The 20,787-nt window shown below is 43.6% G+C and overlaps 1 protein-coding gene across 1 annotated transcript in view; it reads left to right on the top strand.

The window, feature by feature from the left end:
• Positions 1–20,787, top strand: part of LOC132893060 (citron Rho-interacting kinase) — a 450,073-nt gene that overhangs the window by 219,325 nt on the left and 209,961 nt on the right. The window contains exons 16-19 of the mRNA XM_060931786.1: positions 12,635–12,832; positions 18,591–18,784; positions 18,860–18,995; positions 19,311–19,415. Coding sequence (XP_060787769.1) covers positions 12,635–12,832; positions 18,591–18,784; positions 18,860–18,995; positions 19,311–19,415 — 633 coding nt within the window. The remainder of the gene's footprint in view (positions 1–12,634; positions 12,833–18,590; positions 18,785–18,859; positions 18,996–19,310; positions 19,416–20,787) is intronic.

Here is a 20,787-nt window from a genome sequence, read left to right as displayed (position 1 = left end):
TGCATGCTAGGCACTGTTTTTTGCTGATGGTGCTGAAATGCCACTACTGAGCATCAATGCAGGTGGTGGCGCATGTACTTTCAGCACCACAGCAGCAGCACTGTGAGGGGCACCAGCAGAGAGGGGGAAGACAGCTGACAGTCCATCATTGTTACAACACACACACACACACACACACACACACAAAACCCTGAATTAGAAAAAGTTGGGACAGTATATTGAAATTGAAATTAAAATGGAAAACACAATGATTTGTAAATATCTGACCTGTATTGCACTCAAAACAATACAACAGAACATTATTTTATGTTTCACCTCATGAATTTTATTGTTCTTGTTTTTTTTTTTCAAAATAAACATTTCAATTTTGATTTTTGTGATACAATTCAAAAAAGTTGGGACAGTAAACCATTTACAACCCCGATTCCAAAAAAGTTGGGACAAAGTACAAATTGTAAATAAAAATGGAATGCAATGATGTGGAAGTTTCAAAATTCCATATTTTATTCAGAATAGAACATAGATGACATATCAAATGTTTAAACTGAGAAAATGTATCATTTAAAGAGAAAAATTAGGTGATTTTAAATTTCATAACAACAACACATCTCAAAAAAGTTGGGACAAGGCCATGTTTACCACTGTGAGACATCCCCTTTTCTCTTTACAACAGTCTGTAAACGTCTGGGGACTGAGGAGACAAGTTGCTCAAGTTTAGGGATAGGAATGTTAACCCATTTCTTGTCTAATGTAGGATTCTAGTTGCTCAACTGTCTTAGGTCTTTTTTGTTGTATCTTCCATTTTATGATGCGCCAAATGTTTTCTATGGGTGAAAGATCTGGACTGCAGGCTGGCCAGTTCAGTACCCGGACCCTTCTTCTACGCAGCCATGATGCTGTAATTGATGCAGTATGTGGTTTGGCATTGTCATGTTGGAAAATGCAAGGTCTTCCCTGAAAGAGACGTCGTCTGGATGGGAGTATATGTTGCTCCTGGATATACCTTTCAGCACTGATGGTGTCTTTCCAGATGTGTAAGCTGCCCATGCCACACGCACTAATGCAACCCCATACCATCAGAGATGCAGGCTTCTGAACTGAGCGCTGATAACAACTTGGGTCGTCCTTCTCCTCTTTAGTCCGAATGACACGGCGTCCCTGATTTCCATAAAGAACTTCAAATTTTGATTCATCTGACCACAGAACAGTTTTCCACTTTGCCACAGTCCATTTTAAATGAGCCTTGGCCCAGAGAAGACGTCTGTGCTTCTGGATCATGTTTAGATATGGCTTCTTCTTTGAACTATAGAGTTTTAGCTGGCAACGGCGGATGGCACGGTGAATTGTGTTCACAGATAATGTTCTCTGGAAATATTCCTGAGCCCATTTTGTGATTTCCAATACAGAAGCATGCCTGTATGTGATGCAGTGCCGTCTAAGGGCCCGAAGATCACGGGCACCCAGTATGGTTTTCCGTCCTTGACCCTTACGCACAGAGATTCTTCCAGATTCTCTGAATCTTTTGATGATATTGTGCACTGTAGATGATGATATGTTCAAACTCTTTGCAATTTTACACTGTCGAACTCCTTTCTGATATTGCTCCACTATTTCTCGGCACAGAATTAGGGGGATTGGTGATCCTCTTCCCATCTTTACTTCTGAGAGCCGCTGCCACTCCAAGATGCTCTTTTTATACCCAGTCATGTTAATGACCTATTGCCAATTGACCTAATGAGTTGCAATTTGGTCCTCCAGCTGTTCCTTTTTTGCACCTTTAACTTTTCCAGCCTCTTATTGCCCCTGTCCCAACTTTTTTTAGATGTATTGCTGTCGTGAAATTTCAAATGAGCCAATATTTTGCATGAAATTTCAAAATGTCTCACTTTCAACATTTGATATGTTGTCTATGTTCTATTGTGAATACAATATCAGTTTTTGAGATATGTAAATTATTGCATTCCGTTTTTATTTACAATTTGTACTTTGTCCCAACTTTTTTGGAATCGGGGTTGTACCACTTTGTAATGTTGCCATTCCATCTCATAACACTTAAAAAAATGTTGAGGAACTGAAGATACCAAGTGATGAAGCATTTCAGTTGATATTTTTCCTCATGCTTCATGCAAATGGTATGGGGTCATCAGTGCATATGCCTTTGTTGTGTGTGCAGAATGTGGCTTTGTATTGGCTTGCTGAAATATCCCTGTGTAACAACTTTGTGGGAGTGGGCAATGAGGAACTGGAGACAGGTGCTGCAATTTGAGGTACATTTTAACTTTTATTGGCACTTTTCAGTGACTTTTACCATTAAAGAACACTAGACACACATGGATGGGATGGGGTAAAACAGCTCTCTCTCTCATTCCTGGCTATCTGAAAGATGCACAGACACATTAATAGACAACCAGTAATTAAACACAGCTGTACCTCATCACATGTTACCTGCTGGTTCCACTTGACTTCATGCTGTTCACAGCTGACACTTGACCACACCCTCGCTGCCACATGCCCCCATTGCCTGACTCAGGCTGGAGAGCCGTCTGGCCTGTAGGTAACTCCCCCCAGCAGGAAAGGTAATCCGCCACCATCACGTGTGCCCTCCAGCCTGTGAACCACCTTGAATTTAAAGGGTTGAAGGGCCAGATACCAATGAGTGATCCATACATTGGCATCCTTCATGCAGTGGAGCCACTGGAGTGGGACATGGTCATAACAGAGGGTGAATGGGTGTCCAAGCAGGTAGTACCAGAGAGTGAGGACTGCTCACTTGCCAGACACTTCTTTTCCATGGTGCTGTATTTTGACTCTCGCATGGAGAGCTTGTGGCTGATGTACAGCACTGGGTGCCCCTCCCTCTCCACCATCTGGGAAAGCATGGCCCCCAGCCCTCTGTCCAACACATTGGTCTGCAAAACAAAAGGGAGAGAAAAGTCAGGAGAATGCAACAGGGGGCCCTCACACAAAACCACCTTTACCTGAGCAAAAGCCTGTTCACATGGCTCCATCCACTGGACCAGATCTGGTGCCCCCTTTTTAGTGAGGTCAGTCAGCGGGCTGGTGTCATCCGAAAAGTTAGGCATGAATCATCTATATAAGCCAGCCAACCCCAGGAACTGCCTCACCCCCTTTTTGGTCTTAGGTCTTGGGCAGGCCACAAATGCTGCAGTCTTATCAATTTGGGGATGCACCTGCCCATGATCCAAGTGGAAGCCCAGATACTGTACTTCCGCCTGTCCAATCACACACTTTTTTGGGTTCACTGTGATCCCAGTGCACCTCAGTGCAGGACCACCCTAAGATGTTCTAAGTGCCACTTCCAATCATTATTTTAAATGATGATGTAATCTAAATAGGCCGCTGCATACATGTTGTGGGGACGGAGAATACAGTCCATGAGACGCTGAAACATCGCTGGGACCCCAAACAACCTGAAAGGAAGGGTGACAAATTGGTGTAAACCAAACAGAGTGGAAAAGGCCATTTTTCTCATGGGATAATGGAGTCAAGTGGATCTGCCAATATCCCTTTGTTAACCAAGACCACCGGGCTGCTCCAGTCGCTGTGCGACTCCTCAATTACCCCCATCTTAAACATAGCCTGGAGTTCATCCTGAACTACATTTTTCTTGTGCTCAGGGAGCCAATATGAGTGGCTGTGCCCCACCACTCCTGGGCGAGTCTCAATGTGGTGTTCTATGAAGTCAGTGCAACCAGGGAGGGGTGAGAATATGTCACAGAATTCCCCCTGCAAATTAATAACATGTAATCTCTGGGATGGTGAGAGGTTGTCTTCACAGGGGACTGGTGTGAATTGGGCTGCACTTTTTAGACTTGCCTCCAGTCCCAGTTCCACCCTCTCTGGAACTACTGTTGCCAGAGCCACAAGAACCTCCTCTCTCCATGGTTTCAGGAGGTCGAGGTGGTAAATTTCACGTGCTGTCTCTATCTGGATGCTTTACCTCAATTTGCCATGTAACCTCAAAGGGCCCTTGCCACTTGGTGAGTAATTTTGAACTTGAGGTGGGCAGTAAAATGATGACTTTATCTCCCAGTGAAAATTCCCTTAGCTGTGTCCTTCTGTTGTACAGGCGAGATTGATGTTCTTGGGCCTGTAGCAAATTCTCCTGGGTTATGTGACTCAGTGTGTGGAGTTTTGCTCTGAGGTAAAGAATGTATTGAATTTCATTTCTGCTTTGAGAAGGTCCCTCCTCCCAATTTTCTCTAATGATGTCTAAGACACCATGGGGCTTGTGCCCATACAGCAATTCAAATGGAGAAAACCTGGTGGAGACTTGCGGGACCTCATGCACTCCATACAACAGGGAATCTAGCTACTTGTTCCAGTTTTTTGTGTCCCCATAAATGATCTTGCGAATCATGTTTTTAAGTGTTTGGTTAAATTGTTCGGTCAGTCTGTCCATTTGTGGATGATGAACACTAGTATGAATCAATTTAATCCCCAATAATTCATACAATTCCTATACTATTCGTGGCATGAATATAGTGCCTTGATCAGTCAGGATTTCTTTCAGAATCCCGACTCAGATGATGATGTGGAAAAGTGCCTTTGCAACACTGTGCGTTGAAATATTGCAAAGAGGCATTGGTTCTAGGTATTGTGTTGACTATGACTGATACAAAGTGATACCCACATGCAGATCGATCTAACGGCCCAATGAGATCCATGCCAATTCTTTTGAAGGGGATCTCCATTAATGGTAATAAGCACAATAGTGCTTTTGGTGTTGCTGCTGGATTCACCAGCTGGCATTCATGACAAGCTGCACACCACCTGCAGACATTGGTGTGAATTCCTGGCCAATAGAAATGGGCCATGAGACAATTCAGTGTTTTATCCTGCCCCAAGTGCCCAGCCATAGGATTATAATGAGCTACATGGAATAAAAGTTCCCTACGGGTCTTCAGGACCAACAACTATGGTATCTCTTCTTTAGTTTGAGTGTCCTGCATCACTCAATATAGCCTATCCTTCATAATACAAAAATACAGGAAGGAAAGTCAAATGTTAAGTTGGAGGATTTGGCCATCAATTACTTTCACTTGGTCAAAAGCTTGTCTCAGAGACTCATCATGCATCTGATCCAATGGGAAATCCCTTAAAGGATTCCCCCAGAGAGAGAGAGAGAGGAGAACCCTCCCCACTCTCCATGTCATCATGATGCAGAGCTGATGTGGATGGCCCTGGGACTGCCTCCCCAGCTAATGTTGCAGTGGGATTCCCCCATGATATACTACTGCAGGACCCACCCACTACCAGCTGTTTCATTAAATATTTTAAATCCCAGCCAATCTGTTCCCAGGATAAGTGTGTGGGTGAGGCTCAGACTAACTGCTGCCTCCACACTATTCTTTTCTCCCCAGAAATGAATAGTGATGGGCATTCATGGATATCTGTGAATGTCACTGTGCACACACCTGACGTTCACCAATTGTGCACCTCCCAGTGGCCCACATTGTATCAGGCTTTGATGCATGGAGGACTAATTACAACCAGAATACACCAAAGCCTGATGTGTACCCCCTTAAATACTCAGAGACTCTGTACATTCCTGCTCAATCAGGGGAAGCCTGCGGCATGTTAGGAATGCAAATCAGTGGTGCTGCCTCCTTGTGGAAGTGCTGATTCCCGGGAAGTCGCAGCCTTCCCTTCATGCTGACAGACCTGTCTAGGCTCGCACCTGGTTCTGGTGGGCATGGATGAGTCCACCTCTGGAGAGAGAGACAGGGTTAATGGAAGTACAGACACAGAAGGACAGACCAAAGTGTGGGGAGCAGGTTTTGGGGGAATTGGACCTCATTTCCATGGGGCTGGGGTAGGGGAGGGGTGAGGACAGCAAGAGGGAGAGGGAGGGGGAGAAAGTGAAAGAGAGACAGGAAGAGAAGCTGCAGGAGCACCTGCTCCCTGAAACACCATCAGGTGGTCCTCTACCAGCCTGATTGCCTCCTCCAGCGACACCGCTTGGTGACACTGGACCTACATTGATGTCTCTCTTGCCAGTTGGATGACAAACTCTTTCAGTGTCACACGGTCAATGATGTCTTCCACACCGCACTCGCCTGCCCGTAACCACTGTCAGCAGGCATCTTGGAGCTGCTGTGTGAATGCAAATGGCTGGCCCACTTCACTTTAGGCCAGTGCATGGAACCACTGGTGATGCTCTTCTAGGCTGCAGCCGGCTCATTGCAGTATAGCCCGCTTCAAGTCCAGATACTCCAGCATGCTGGTGGCAGGGAGCTGTGTTTCCTCTGACAGGAGTGGCTGCCCACTGTGAGGTTTGCCACAACCTCACCTCCTCAATGCACTTGAACAGCTCCAGAAAGGCTTCTGTGCCATCCTGAGACCCCATCTTGACCAGCTGCACAGGAACCCTGGCTGCAGGAGCGACTGCTGTAGTACCCACTGACTATACCAAGCTCCACATCACCTGTTGGTCCTTCACCTGGATCTTAAGCAGGGCCTGGAAGCGCTGCACCTGCTTGTTGGACAGGGTGGGCAGCTCTTAGTGCTGGCATTGGAGATTACCCATGAGGATCTGGAGGAGCTCTCTGGCTGGTGCGGACTCCATGGCGGTGTTCGTTCCTCAGTCCCAGGTTTCAGCACCAGTGTAACAACTTTGTGGGTGTGGGCAATGAGGAAATGGACATAGGCGCTGCAATTTGAGGTACGTTTTAACTTTTATTGGCACTTTTCAGTGACTTTTACTATTATGGCACACTCAACACATTGGCACGTGATGGGGTGACAGCTCCCTCTCTCGTTCCTGGCTGTCTAAAAGACACACAGACACACATTAATAGACAACCTGTAATTAGACACAGGTGTGCCTCGTCACATATTACCTGCTGTCTGAAAGACACACAGACACATGTTAATAGACATCCAGTAATTTGACACAAGTGTACCTTGTCACATGTTACCTGCTGGTTCCACCTGACTGCTTGCCATTTACAGCTGATGCTCGACCACATCCTCACTGCCACACCCTGGAAAAGATGTATTGAAGGAAGCATATGTTGCTCCAAAATCTTAATGTATTTTTCTACATTGATCAGAATTGAGATTATTGCCAAGTACGCTCTCACATACAAGGAATTTGCTTTGGCGGTTGTTGCTTGAACAGTTAAAGGTAGACTGTCTTTCAGGTTTTTCAAGTTTAGGTCAGAAAAACAATTTTCCCTGACACCCCAATTATTTTTGTTTAATGGACCAAAAGCTACTGAATTCAAATCACAGACTTCCAATTTTATTAGTTTTTTTTTAATAGAACAATTAATGAATTTAGGGCCATGTGGCCCTAAATTCTCCACTATTATTTCTTGCTTTACTGTGACCCAATTCAAGAAACTACATAATGCATCATGTGGTGGGCTTTCCCCCTTCACGCAAGGTGTTGTGGGATACAAATTTGAAACAGGAGAGAACAATGGTGGATGTGAGTGTGCAAATGAAACTGGAAAGACCGAGTACAGTCATGGAAAGTGAGAAGAAAAGATGTTATGTTGTGAAGGAAAGGAAACGCAGGACCAAACTAAAAAATATCGGCAGTCAGCGAGCATCTCGATGTGATCAGCTGTTCATTTAGTGACAGAATCATGTAACTGTCAGTGCATGGTCAAGGTAAACCTGTAGATGGCAGTAATGCAACACTGGATGCCAGCTGCTGTAAAACCTAAAGATGAAGATGATGACGACGACTAAGGTAAGCGTGTGCATGTGCACACGGACTTCATCTGTCTGCTTGACTGCATAAAGTGAACAATTTCATGCACATTATTTGCCTTCAGGTGCATGTGCCACAGTGCACAGGACTGACAGAACCCCCTCCCAAAGAGCTCCCACTGGGAACGAAAATCCATCATACTTGGCTCTGGTGGGGGTTCGGGCTCAGGCTCAGGACAAGACTTGGATTCTTGACTAGGAGTGGGCTTGAGCTCGGAACTTGACTTGGGCTCTGGACTGGAATCATGCTCAGACTCCAGACTTGACCTGGCTTGGATCCAGGACTGAAGGTGGACTCAAGCTCCGGGCTGGATTCGAGCTCTGGAGAGGAGTTGAGCTTTGGGCTGGACTCTTGCTCTGGCTCAGAAGATGACTCAGGCTTGAGCTCTGGATCTGGCTTGGACTTAGGGCTGGGCTTAAGCTCTGGAGACAACTTGAGCTCGGGCGATGACTTGAGCTTGGGGTTGGACTCTGGCTCCAGCTCAGGAGATGACTCAAGCTGGAGTTCTGGAACTGGCTTGGACACAGGGCTGGAATTGTGCTTGAGCTCTGAAGATGACTTGGGTTCTGGGGATGATTTAAGCTCTGGAGATGGTCTGAGCTCTGGGCTGGACTCTGGCATGGGCTCGAGCTCTGTCAGTGCATTGATTCAGTCCTGTTTAGGACCTGGCAGCAGGACGATGACAATGTTATCATAGCTGGGCAGTGGCAGGACGATGACGTCTTCATAGCCGGGTGGCAGTGGGATGACGACATCTTCATAGCCGGGTGGCAGCGGGATGACGACGTCTTCATAGCCGGGTGGCAGCGGGATGATGACGTCTTCATAGCCGAGTGGCAGCGGGATGATGACATCTTCATAGCCGGGTGGCGGCGGGATGATGACGTCTTCATAGCCGGGTGGCGGCAGGATGATGACGTCTTCATAGCCGGGTGGCGGCAGGATGATGACGTCTTCATAGCCGGGTGGCGGCAGGATGATGACATCTTCATAGCCGGGTGGCAGCGGGATGATGACGTCTTCATAGCCGAGTGGCAGCGGGATGATGACATCTTCATAGCCGGGTGGCGGCGGGATGATGACGTCTTCATAGCCGGGTGGCGGCAGGATGATGACGTCTTCATAGCCGGGTGGCGGCAGGATGATGACGTCTTCATAGCCGGGTGGCGGCAGGATGATGACGTCTTCATAGCCGGGTGGCAGCAGGATGATGATGTCTTCATAGCTGGCTGAGGCAGAGGTTGCTCCAACGTCCTCCGACACAGGTTCTGGAACAGGCTCAGATTCTGGCACTGGCCTCGACTCGGGCATTGGCACTGGAGCTGGTGCAGGCGCCAACTCTGGCATAGGCTCTGATGCTCTCGCTGACCCGGGCACTGGCTCTGGAGTAGACACTGACACAGACTCTGAAGCAGGCTCTGGCAAGGGTTCTGGAGTAGACACTGACACAGGCTCTGATGCTGGCTCTGGCACTGGAGCTGACTCCAACACTGGTGCTGGCACTGGTGCTGACTCCAACTCTTGCACTGGTTCTGGAGCAGACACTGGCGCTGACTCTGGTATTAGTTCTGGAGCAGACACTGGTGCTGACTCAGACTCTGGCACTGGTTCTGGAGCAGACACTGGTGCTGACTCCGACTCCGACTCTGATGCTGGAGCTGGCACCAGCTCTGACACTGGCTCTGGTTCAGGCATGGGTTCTGATACAGACTCTGGTTCAGGCATTGATTCAGGTACTGGTTTTGGCTGAGAAATCAGCTCTGGAGAGACAGCCTCTAGGAGAGGCTCAGGAACAGCCTCCTCTGCTGCATCGGCCATCGGAATGATTGCCTGCCTCCCCAAAAAAAAAAAAATTCATGGGATTCCTCCTTTTCCAAAGATTCAAAAATGAACTTGAGCATGGCAAAAAAAAAAGTCTGTGAGCTTTAAAAACACAGGTGCTCGACTTGGACCAGGTAATCCACCCATTGGCATGCTCGTCCAGAAATAAACATGAGGATGAAGCTTACCCAGATGGGTTCGAGTAGCTTGGGCTCTTGGAGGTCCTCATAGAAAAAGTCACACTGCATGTTGAATCCCATAGGGTGATATATTCCATAGTAGGGTGCCAGGGACTCCAGTCAGGCTTCAGCTGGAAATATAAGGTGAGGGGCTGAGACAGGGAAACCTGGAAGTGGCATTAAATCACATATTGAAAAACTTCTGCTATATCCACTGTATGGTGAAGTATTCTGTCAGAGACACAAGGAAGGTGGATGTAAGTGCAGTGTATGTGTACAGTGAACAAATATACACATAGGCAAACAGTCCAAAATGGCAGGCAAAATACAAAAATGTGAAACAGGCAAAAAGGTCAGGCAAGGTGCAAACAGAATATCAGAGGCAAAGCGAGAATGAGAACAAGAAACAGGCACAAAAATCAGGAAACAGGAAATCAAGAACACAGGTAGAAAGGCTCGGTAACGCATACTGATGTATCGTAATACTTCACACTGATCATGCATCAGCACAGTCATTAAATAGGTGCACGCATAGCTCCTTAATTAAGTTCAAGTGCACATCGTTAACAGCGTGTGCGCTGGAGTCTTCTCGATGCACGCACAGCCCGAGACGCACCTTAAGGTGCATGTGCCACAGCACGCAGGACTGACTGACATATTTAAAGAGTATGTGCATGGGTTGTTTAGAAGTCCAAGCTGTACAGTATGTCCAGGAATGTACAAAAATAGGTCACAGGATGAAAATGAAGAGTCATGACATGAATGTGCAAGAAGAAGAGGATATGTGCAATGGGTTAAATAAATAAATCACCAAGCTGTTCAGTGTGTGCCAGAATGTGCAATAAAAAAAATCACAGGATGAAGATGCATAACATGACCATGAAATGTGCAAAACTGCAGTTCAGAGAGGAAGTGCATTCATATCACCAGTTGAGTGTGTGTGCTTAGAGTCAGTGGGTGTCTCTGACCTTATTGATGCAGCCAGTTGCAGTGGGGGAAAAAGCTGAACTTTTGGTGTGATGTTTTGGTTCTAATGGACCACAACCTCCTACCAGAGGAGAGTGTCACAAAAAGTTTGTGTCTGGGGTGAGGAGTCTGCCACAATCCTTACTGCCCTCCTCAAGGTCCTGGAGAAATGGAAGATTGCAGTCAGTTATCCTCGCAGCAGAGTCAATGATGCACTGCAGTCTGCCCTTGTCAGTGGCAACAGCTTAGCAGACAGTGATGGAGGAGGTAAGGATGGACTCAATGATGACAGTGTAAAAGTGCACCATCACTGTCTTTGGCGGATTGAACTTCAACTGCTACAGGAAAAACATCCTCTGAAGTGCTTTCTCGGTGAGAGAGCATATATTCGTCTGCTCTCATCACAGAATGCTGCCATCACAGAAGTGATGCCAAAGGCAATAATACAATTATCATTGCCAAATTATCATTGGAAAGGCAGCAATGCAACTCCACAGTATGATAGAACCTGACTTTTGGACTTGTTGCTGGTAACAGTCTGGATGGTCTTTTTTTGTCTTTGGTCCCAAGCATATGGCATCCATCCACAAAAACGACCTTGAATCCTGATTCATCTGCCCAAAATACACATTTCCATTGTGTGATGGTCCATCCCAGATGCTTTCAAGCCCAGAGAAGTTAATAGTGCTTCTGGACACAGTTAACATAAGGCTTCATTTCTGTACAGTAAAGTTTTCACTGGCATTTGTGGATGTAACTCTCTTTTGTAGTGCTTTACAAAGGTTTGCCAAAGTAATCCAGAGCCGATGTAGTTATGTCAGTGATAGATGAATGACGGTTCTTGATGCAGTGCCATCTGAGGGATCAGAAATCACAGGTGTTCAGCTTAGGCCTGCGCCCTTGCCTTTACGCACCAAAATTCCTCTAGATTCCTTGAAACGTTTAAGGATGTTATCCACCGTAGGTAGTGAAATATCCAAATCCCTTTGTATCTTTCTTTGACAAACATTGTTTTTAAATGTTTCAATTATTTTCTCATGCATTTGACATACTGGGAATCCTCGGCCCATCTTTTCTCCTCAAAGATTAGGCCTTTCCTGGATACTGATTTTGTGCCAAATCATGATTACAATCACCTGTTGACATCACCTGTTTCAAATCACATCATTATTTAATTGTTTTACCTCATTACTAGCCCTACATTGCCTTGTCCCAACTTTTTTTGGAATGTTTTGCAGGCCTGAAATGCAGGAATGGATGTATATTAACAAATGAAATGAAGTTGACCAGACAAAACATGAAATATTTTAGATTCATACTGTCTGCAATGAAATACAATTCAAAGTAAATTTAGAATTCACTATCTATCTATCTATCTATCTATCTATCTATCTATCTATCTATCTATCTATCTATCTATTCATCCCTCATACTCTCCTGGTTATTTTGGGTTTAAGCTTTACGATGCTTCCTTGAAGGGGGAATTCAATAATAATTTCCTAGAGTCTTTACTAAGGTTTTGCAGTAATTAAAAAAAAAAACACACCCATGTAAGTGGGTCAGTATGCTTGTGTTTTTGTATCATTAACAGGAACTATCATACAGATTTTGTATAGCTCAAGGACACAGTCACAGGGGGCAGCTGATATTAGACTGTGTGTAATGTCTTTACTGTACCTGTAGTGTTTTCATTCATTTCACATACCTTTCTGATCTATAACCTCTTAAATTCCCAGCTTCCTATTTAGTTATTTGTCTTAAAACATATTATTCAGTGATGATGAATTAATTAGTAATTCCCCTTCAACATGGTAACAAACAAATAAAACAGCAAAAAGATACAGTAATATACCAAAAACAGTGACAATTATTTGTACACTTGGCATGCTGTGAATGCCATATTATCTTGGCTACATGTGTTTAGGTGATCACTGACCTGGAGGAGCAGTTGACTCAGCTGACGCAGGAAAATGCAGAGTTAAACAGGCAGAACTTCTACCTTTCCAAGCAGCTGGATGAAGCAACAGACGAGAATGAGGAGAGACTGCAGCTTAGCCAAGAGGTGGATCGCCTGCGCAGAGAGGTGGCTGACCGAGAGATGCACCTCAACAACCAGAAACAAGTAAACACACACATACGTATGTACATGCATACACATACAGAATTAATTTTCTTCTTTTAGAATAACATTTTATACTTGCTTTAATTGTTTTATAGAAATAATTAGGGGTGATTGACAGGGTTTGTAGAAATGCAGCCACATGCCTAAACAAATACTAGTGCCTCTCAAGCAATTAGAATGTCATGAATTTTTTTCGCAATTTAGTTCAAAAAGGTAAATGTTCATATATTCTATATTCATTGCATGTAAAGTAAAATCTTTCAAGCTTTTTTTATTTTCATTTTGATGATTATAGCTCATGCAAAACAGAAACCCAGTATCTCAAATTATTACAATATTTCCTAAGATCAATCAAAAAATGACTTACAATACAGAAATTTTCAACTTCTGAAAAGTACATTCATGTATACACTTAATACTTGGTTGGGGCTCCTTTATCATGAATTACTGCATCAATGCAGTATGGTATGGAGGCGATCAGCCCGTGGCACTGCTGAGGTGTTATTGAAGCCCAGGTTGCTTTGATAGAGACCTTCAATTTGTCTGTATTTTTGGTGTTTCTCATCTTCCTCTTGATAATAGCCCATAGATTCTTTATGGGGTTTAGATCAGGTGAGTTGGCTGGCCAATCAGTCATATCATGGTCAGCAAACCATATAGTAGTTATGGCACGATGGGTAGGTGCTAAGTCCTGCTGGAAGTGTCAGAAATGGCAAGCTGAGGTGAAGTGAGGACCCAAGACAGGCAGTGTACAGAGAAAAGCTTTTTTAATGAAGTAGAGGGCAGAAGTACAGTAGGGCTCAGGCAAAAATCAGTGGTCAAAAAACAGGCCAGGAGGTCAAAAACACAGAGGAGCAGGTAGGCACGGTCAGGGACAAAAACAGGACAGAAAAATCTTAACAAAAATTGAAGAACACAGGGACAAGGGAAATCCAGGCAGAGGAAGCAAAAACACAATCCAAAGGAACAAGCAGGTAAAACAGGGGCAAAAAAAATAGACAAAAAACTAGGAAAAATTCAGGCAGGGGGAATCAAGAAGACACAATACCAAAGGGTTGTAGTGAGGCAAGGAAAGTCTACGAGAGACAGTCTGGCAACTGGAGTAGCTCCAAACAGTTCTTAAGAAGGCCCTGGCTGATAGGAGAGGAGTACTAGCAGGTGTGGGAGTGCTGCTTCAGGGAAAATGGCCTTCAGCAGGCAGGACTGAATTCCTGTCCCGGATCTGGCCTGGAGCCGGCATGGAAGTCCCCCAAACTCAGGCATGGATGGACTGGACCAGACTGTGACAGGAAGAGGAAATCAGTATCTCCAGAAAGCTTGTCAGCAGATGAAGCATGAAGCGCTCTAAAATCTCTGGTAGATGGCTCTGCTGACTTTGGAATTAACAGTGGACCAACATCGGCAGATGACATGGCACCCCAAATCATCACAGACTGCAGAATCTTCACACTGGACTTCAAGCACCTTGGATTCTGTGCCTCTCCACTCTTCCTCCAGACTCTAGGACCTTGATTTCCATATGAAACGCAAAATTTACTTTCATCTGAAAGAGGACTTTAGACCACTGAGCAACAGTCCAGTTCTTTCTCCCCTTAGCCCAGGTAAGACACTTCTTATTTTGTCTCTGGTTCAGGAGTGGCTTGATATTAGGAATGCAGCAGTTGTAGCCCTTTTCCTGAAAATGTCTGTGCATGGTGGCTCTTGATGCACTGACACCAGCCTCAGTCCACTCCTTGTGAAGCTCACCCAAGTTCTTGAATTGACTTTTCTTGACAATCCTCTCAAGGCTGTGGTCATCCCTGTTGCTTGTGCACCTTTTCCAGCCAGCCTTTTGAGCAATGACCTTCTATGGTTTACCCTCCTTATGGAGGGTGTCACTGATCAACTTCTGGACAACTGTCAAGTCAGCAATCTTCTCCATGATTGTGGTTACGTGTCCTGAACTAGACCAAGAGATGCACAGTATTTATACTGTTTTACTCAAACTCAAATCTCAATCAAACTCAAACTCAAACTCAATCAAAACAAAAAATGTTTTGATTTTTTTTGCACTGTAGGTCATCTCATCTCATCTCATTATCTCTAGCCGCTTTATCCTTCTACAGGGTCGCAGGCAAGCTGGAGCCTATCCCAGCTGACTACAGGCGAAAGGCAGGGTACACCCTGGACAAGTCGCCAGGTCATCACAGGGCTGACACATAGACACAGACAACCATTCACACTCACATTCACACCTACGGTCAATTTAGAGTCACCAGTTAACCTAACCTGCATGTCTTTGGACTGTGGGGGAAACCGGAGCACCCGGAGGAAACCCACACGGACACGGGGAGAACATGCGAACTCCACACAGAAAGGCCCTCGCCGGCCCCGGGGCTCGAACCCAGGACCTTCTTGCTGTGAGGCGACAGCACTAACCACTACACCACCGTGCCGCCCACTGTAGGTCATAATTATTAAAATCTAAAAATCATTTTAACATTTTAATTTATGTGTAATGAATCTAGAAGATATTAAATTTTCACTTAAATAACTGATGGAAAATATTGAACATTTTCACAATATTCTAACTGCTTGAGAGACACTAGTGCACTGAAGCTAATAATACAAATAGAGAGAATGAAGGATTCACTACCCTTAATTCCATTACAAGTAATCCCTGACAACTTCAAAAATCATGCAAGACATTTCCTTTGTTTCATAGCATCACAGAAAAAAAATATGGTGTATAGAAGAGCAGAGGCTGGTTGTGTGTGTGTGTGTGAGAGAGAGAGAGAGAGAGAGAGAGATTGAGAGAGAGAGAGAGAGAGAAATGGAGCTGTTGCATGTGTGTAGGCGGTAATTCATGTGGGTGTTCCCTGTCTCAGTGCTGGCTGTTGTATAACACAAGTGAATGGTAATCATAGGCACTTGTGGGAAGGAGAGATGTGTCATCCACAGTCTCAGGTATCTTCTACTTAGCTTTGTTGCATATCGCAGGGGCATCTGTACATGGACATGTTTGGAGCATCTTCACATTTCTTTTCCCTTTCACAGCCTCTTTACTCTTATTCTCTCATTTGCATATTGTAAAATTGCAGCATTGCAATTAAAAACTGTCACAGAGCTGTCTACTTGCACACATAGATGTGATATCGCTGGGCTTTAAGGTTGCATACCACTAGAAGTATATCTGGGAAGTTGGGTGGTAATAATAATAATAATAATAATAATAATAATACTTTAATGCTTTCCATTGTAAACAACAAGACACCCTTCCCACTACTGTTAATTATTATCTAATTATCTATAATAATAACTGTTGTAAAATTGTATTTCATTTACTTTAATTGTAGATTAATTATGACAAATGTATTAGTGAAATATATGGTCTTGCCAGGACAACCTGCTTTGAATCATTGTTCCACTGTACAATGAAAATGAAATAATATAATCAAGTAATAATATAATACACTAATCTGTATTTATAATGTTGTACATGATACTCTGTAACAATCTCGGCAGAATACGGTTCAATCAACACAGCAGACCCAGGGTAAGAGCTCAGATGAGCTTTTTTTTTTATTTGGACTTGTGACCTTGGTATAGTTGAAAAACTAACATGTAAAATCTCAAAACAAATCACGTTTTGGCTTTACAGCTCACAGGAGCCTGCATTTTTTACTCTGCTCATGGCAACACACACACACACACACACACACACACACACACACACACACACACACACACACACTCTTAATTCACTACTCAGAGAGAGAGAGAGAGAGATTTCACATAAACACAAGTGTGACACTTAACCCACTGGGGTCTGAGAGTATTTTATGGCACTCTTATGATTTTGGCATGCCCTGATGTTGTTGTCAATTTCAACAAATAACAGATAAATGAAGATAATGTAAAAAGAAGTTTTTGGAATGTGTGGGAAAAAAAAAAACCTTACCCATCGTGATGAACTGTTTTAGTCACTTGAGGTGACTCTGTTCAGTCTTAGGAATGTATCAAGCACAAAAATTTTAATCTGCTCCATTATTTTGGACAATTAACTGGCCATCAAAAAAATTATGTCCTATTATTTTGGGATAAAGAGTTGGCAGTGGGAGGGGTATTCAATGAGAAAAGTAAAAAAATTCCATTCCATTCAATGAGAAGGGTGAATACTCCTCCCACTGCTATCTTTTAATCCCATCAGATCAAGTGATCAAAATGGTTCATCACAATGGGTAAGGTAATGTTTTTTCACACATTCCAACACAGTTCTAAAACTGCTTTTTACAACATCTTCATCTCATCTCATTCATCTCATTATCTCTAGCCGCTTTATCCTGTTCTACAGGGTCGCAGGCAAGCTGGAGCCTATCCCAGATGACTACGGGCGAAAGGCGGGGTACACCCTGGACAAGTCTCCAGGTCATCACAGGGCTGACACATAGACACAGACAACCATTCACACTCACATTCACACCTACGGTCAATTTAGAGTCACCAGTTAACCTAACCTGCATGTCTTTGGACTGTGGGGGAAACCGGAGCACCTGGAGGAAACCCACGCGGACACAGGGAGAACATGCAAACTCCGCACAGAAAGGCCCTCGCCGGCCACGGGGCTCGAACCCAGGACCTTCTTGCTGTGAGGCGACAGCGCTAAGCACTACACCACCGTGCCGCCCACATCTTCATTTATCTGTTATTTTTTCTTTAAAAGTACAATCATGACATACATACTACATAAATATTATTGTAGCTGAACTTGTGCTGAATCCAAAAAAAGATATATGACTGAAAATACTGCTTAGATTTTTTGAAATTGACATCAGAGCATGCCAAAATCATAAGAGTGCCAGAAAAAAATGAAGAAAAGAGAGCAAAAAGTGAGTGTGTGCTTTATTTACTCAAGAAGCACACAAAGATTATGCACTACACCACATGCATAGCAACTCATATGCTCATAAGAAATAGAAGAAAATTTTCACTTACTCGAGTTGATCTTCGGCCAGATCGAGTTGAAGTTCAAAATTACACCGCTCATCATCAGTGTCGCAGTTCTCAAGATTGAATTGAATCGCTGTCCTGAATCATGAATTGAATTATGAATTGAATTGCTGTCCGGAAATTGAATCACTGTCCTGAATCATCCGAAGTGCCTCCTGAGCATCAAATCACCGTACCATCTTACAGCAAGTTTTACTTCCAAACAGGTAGCCTAAACTATGGCTGATATATTTTATTCTTTTTACAGTGAGCCTTCCCACCGCAAAAGAGAAACCAATCAAAACCGAAAAAGTGAAAGTGATTATCATTCCTTTACCATGTGAATAGTCTTTTATAAATGCGTAAGTGGGCACTCAGTGCTCCGACTCAGGTGTGACTGAGTAAGGTGACAAGTTTTACGTTTCATCAAATTTAGGTAATTTAAAAACTCTATTTCGCAGTGGGCACACAGGAAAGTATAAAGTTTCTGTCAATAACTTTATCATGCTTGTATGATAAAAACTCGCAAAGATATTAATCTAAATACATGACCTACTCATTCTAAACTTCCCAAGCTTCACTGGCGAAGTTTTTGACCCCCAGAGGGTTAATCACTTATCTTGCAACCACCAAATGCCTCCCTCCCAGTGCAGACACAAAATTGTTACATACCGAATTTAATGTTACAGATAACACCTCATAATTAGTTGATGAATAATCAATGTCAGAATGAATTGGTAATCTGTGAGTGGGTGTATTTGTGCATGTGTGTGTCTGTGTGTGTGTACAGAACATAGAGACCCTGAAGACGACATGCACCATGCTGGAAGAGCAGGTTCTAGAGCTGGAGACTCTGAATGATGAGCTGTTGGAGAAGGAGAGACAGTGGGAGAGCTGGAGGACAGCACTGCAAGAAGAGAAGAACCAGGCTGAACGCAGGACTCGTGAAATACAGAGACAACTGGACAATGAAAAACAGAATAGGTTATAATGCACAAATATACATATGCTCATATTTCAGTGCAGAGTTCTCTGACTCTCTTGCTCTGTCTTATTCAGGTTGCGTGCTGACCAGCGCAGCTCTGAGTCTCGTCAAGCTGTTGAGCTGGCAGTAAAAGAACACACAGCTGAGATCTTGGTGCTGCAGCAGGCATTGAAAGACCAGAAACTGAAAGCAGAAGGCCTCTCCGATACAGTACGTTTTTGACTACTACTTGCTTCTCATATCTGACATACATAAAACACACATCCAGACTGATGCAGATATTTTTTGTCATTTCTTCTTGTACATTTTTAACAACTGAACAAAAAAGCAATCATAAATAGAAAACAGAATAATGTAAATCAGTGTTTTTCAACTTCGGTCATCTAATATCATTATTAATTAGTTGATGAGTTGAATCAGGTGAACATCAAAATGTTCAGGATGGTGGTACTCCAGGGAATTAATTATCTAGTATTTTGAGTGAAAGACAGAGAAGGAATGCTACTTTTCCTTACTTTCCTTTAGCTGAGTGACCTGGAGAAGAAACACTCCATGTTGGAGATGAATGCACGCAGCCTGCAGCAAAAACTGGAGACTGAGCGAGAGCTTAAACAGAGGCTGGTGGATGAGGTACTCTCTGACTATTTTAGTGTGAAACTAATTTTCAGAAAATACTGTCAGAGCAAATGTTCTATATGAGAGAGGATGTTTATGTCAGGACTAAAGGTAAGTTCTGCAGTGATAACATCACAACAATTAGATTTTATTTTGTGAGTTGCTTCTTCCTCCAACTCACAACATTAAATCTATTGTTTCAACCCCATCTCACCCCCAAGTAAACACAAATGTATTCAAACCCCCATATAAATAGAGCCATGATTTTCAGTGTATCTCAAGGAAGTTTCCCAATTCAAATAGATACAATGTGGAATGTTCACAAAGTTGTACTGCAATTACAGTTATACAGAAATACAACATAATAATGCGGTGAAATGATGGTATTGTCCCATGAGTTTATAGTAGTATCATTTCAGTTATTTGTGCAAAAACATCTTACTGTAATAATCTTTACTTAATTCCTGTTTTTGGATTGTTTGCCTCGAGTCATTTTTCAGTGTCAGCGTTTAAACTACAATCTTTTTTATCTTTAAGACAAATAATTTTCCATGATCAGTTTATTTTTGTTGTATTTTCACTTTCCCTTTTCCCCACATTTTCATTTTTCTCGATGAACAACAAAGGCAGCAAGTTTTTTTTTTCCTGTGCAAAGACAGCAAATGTAGGCCATCCACATCAGATCTGCCTTAATATCAGCAAATCTTTGATTAAGGTACGTAAACCAATTATCATGGCAAACATTCAGCTTGTTCAGTGTGCTGAGTGCAGGATGTTTAGTCATTCTTCCTCCATCATTGGTAATTACTTTATTACCTCCGCCAAGGAGGTTATGTTTTCGGTAGCATTGGTTTGTTTGTTGGTTGGTTTCTCTGTTAGCAACATTACGGAAAAAGTTATGAACGGATTGCTCTGAAATTTTTTCCAGAGGTGTGACTGGGCACAAGTAACAATCCATTAAATTTTGGTGGTGATCCGGATCACCGTCTGGATCCTGGAATTTTTTTAAAGGATTCTTGGCGGAGGTCTGCGCTCTCCGAGTGCTTTTCTAGTTTGTGATCTGTTTATGAGTTTGCTCTCTGATGGAGAAGATTGCAACTTTAGAGGTGTGCATCCACACTCTAGAGAGGGCTAGTGAGCATAAGAGCAGTGTAGTTTCCGTAGGGGAAAGTCTGGACGCTCTAGGTGGAGTTAGCAAACCCCCAACTCTGGCATTAGAGCCTACACCACGGGCGATTGCTCTAAGACAATGAGGGAGGCTCAGCCTCCTCTAAAATGCAAGACGGTTATTGGACAAATACTGCGAAAACGCCCGCCCCACGGACTCCCAGCCTCAGTGGACTTCAATGGCATTTGGGAGCGATGCGCTTTTCAATCTCAAAATGCA

The sequence above is a fragment of the Neoarius graeffei genome, chromosome 10, assembly GCF_027579695.1.
Source record: "Neoarius graeffei isolate fNeoGra1 chromosome 10, fNeoGra1.pri, whole genome shotgun sequence".
In the NCBI taxonomy this organism is placed as follows: domain Eukaryota; kingdom Metazoa; phylum Chordata; class Actinopteri; order Siluriformes; family Ariidae; genus Neoarius; species Neoarius graeffei.
This window is presented reverse-complemented; position numbering and strand designations above follow the sequence as displayed.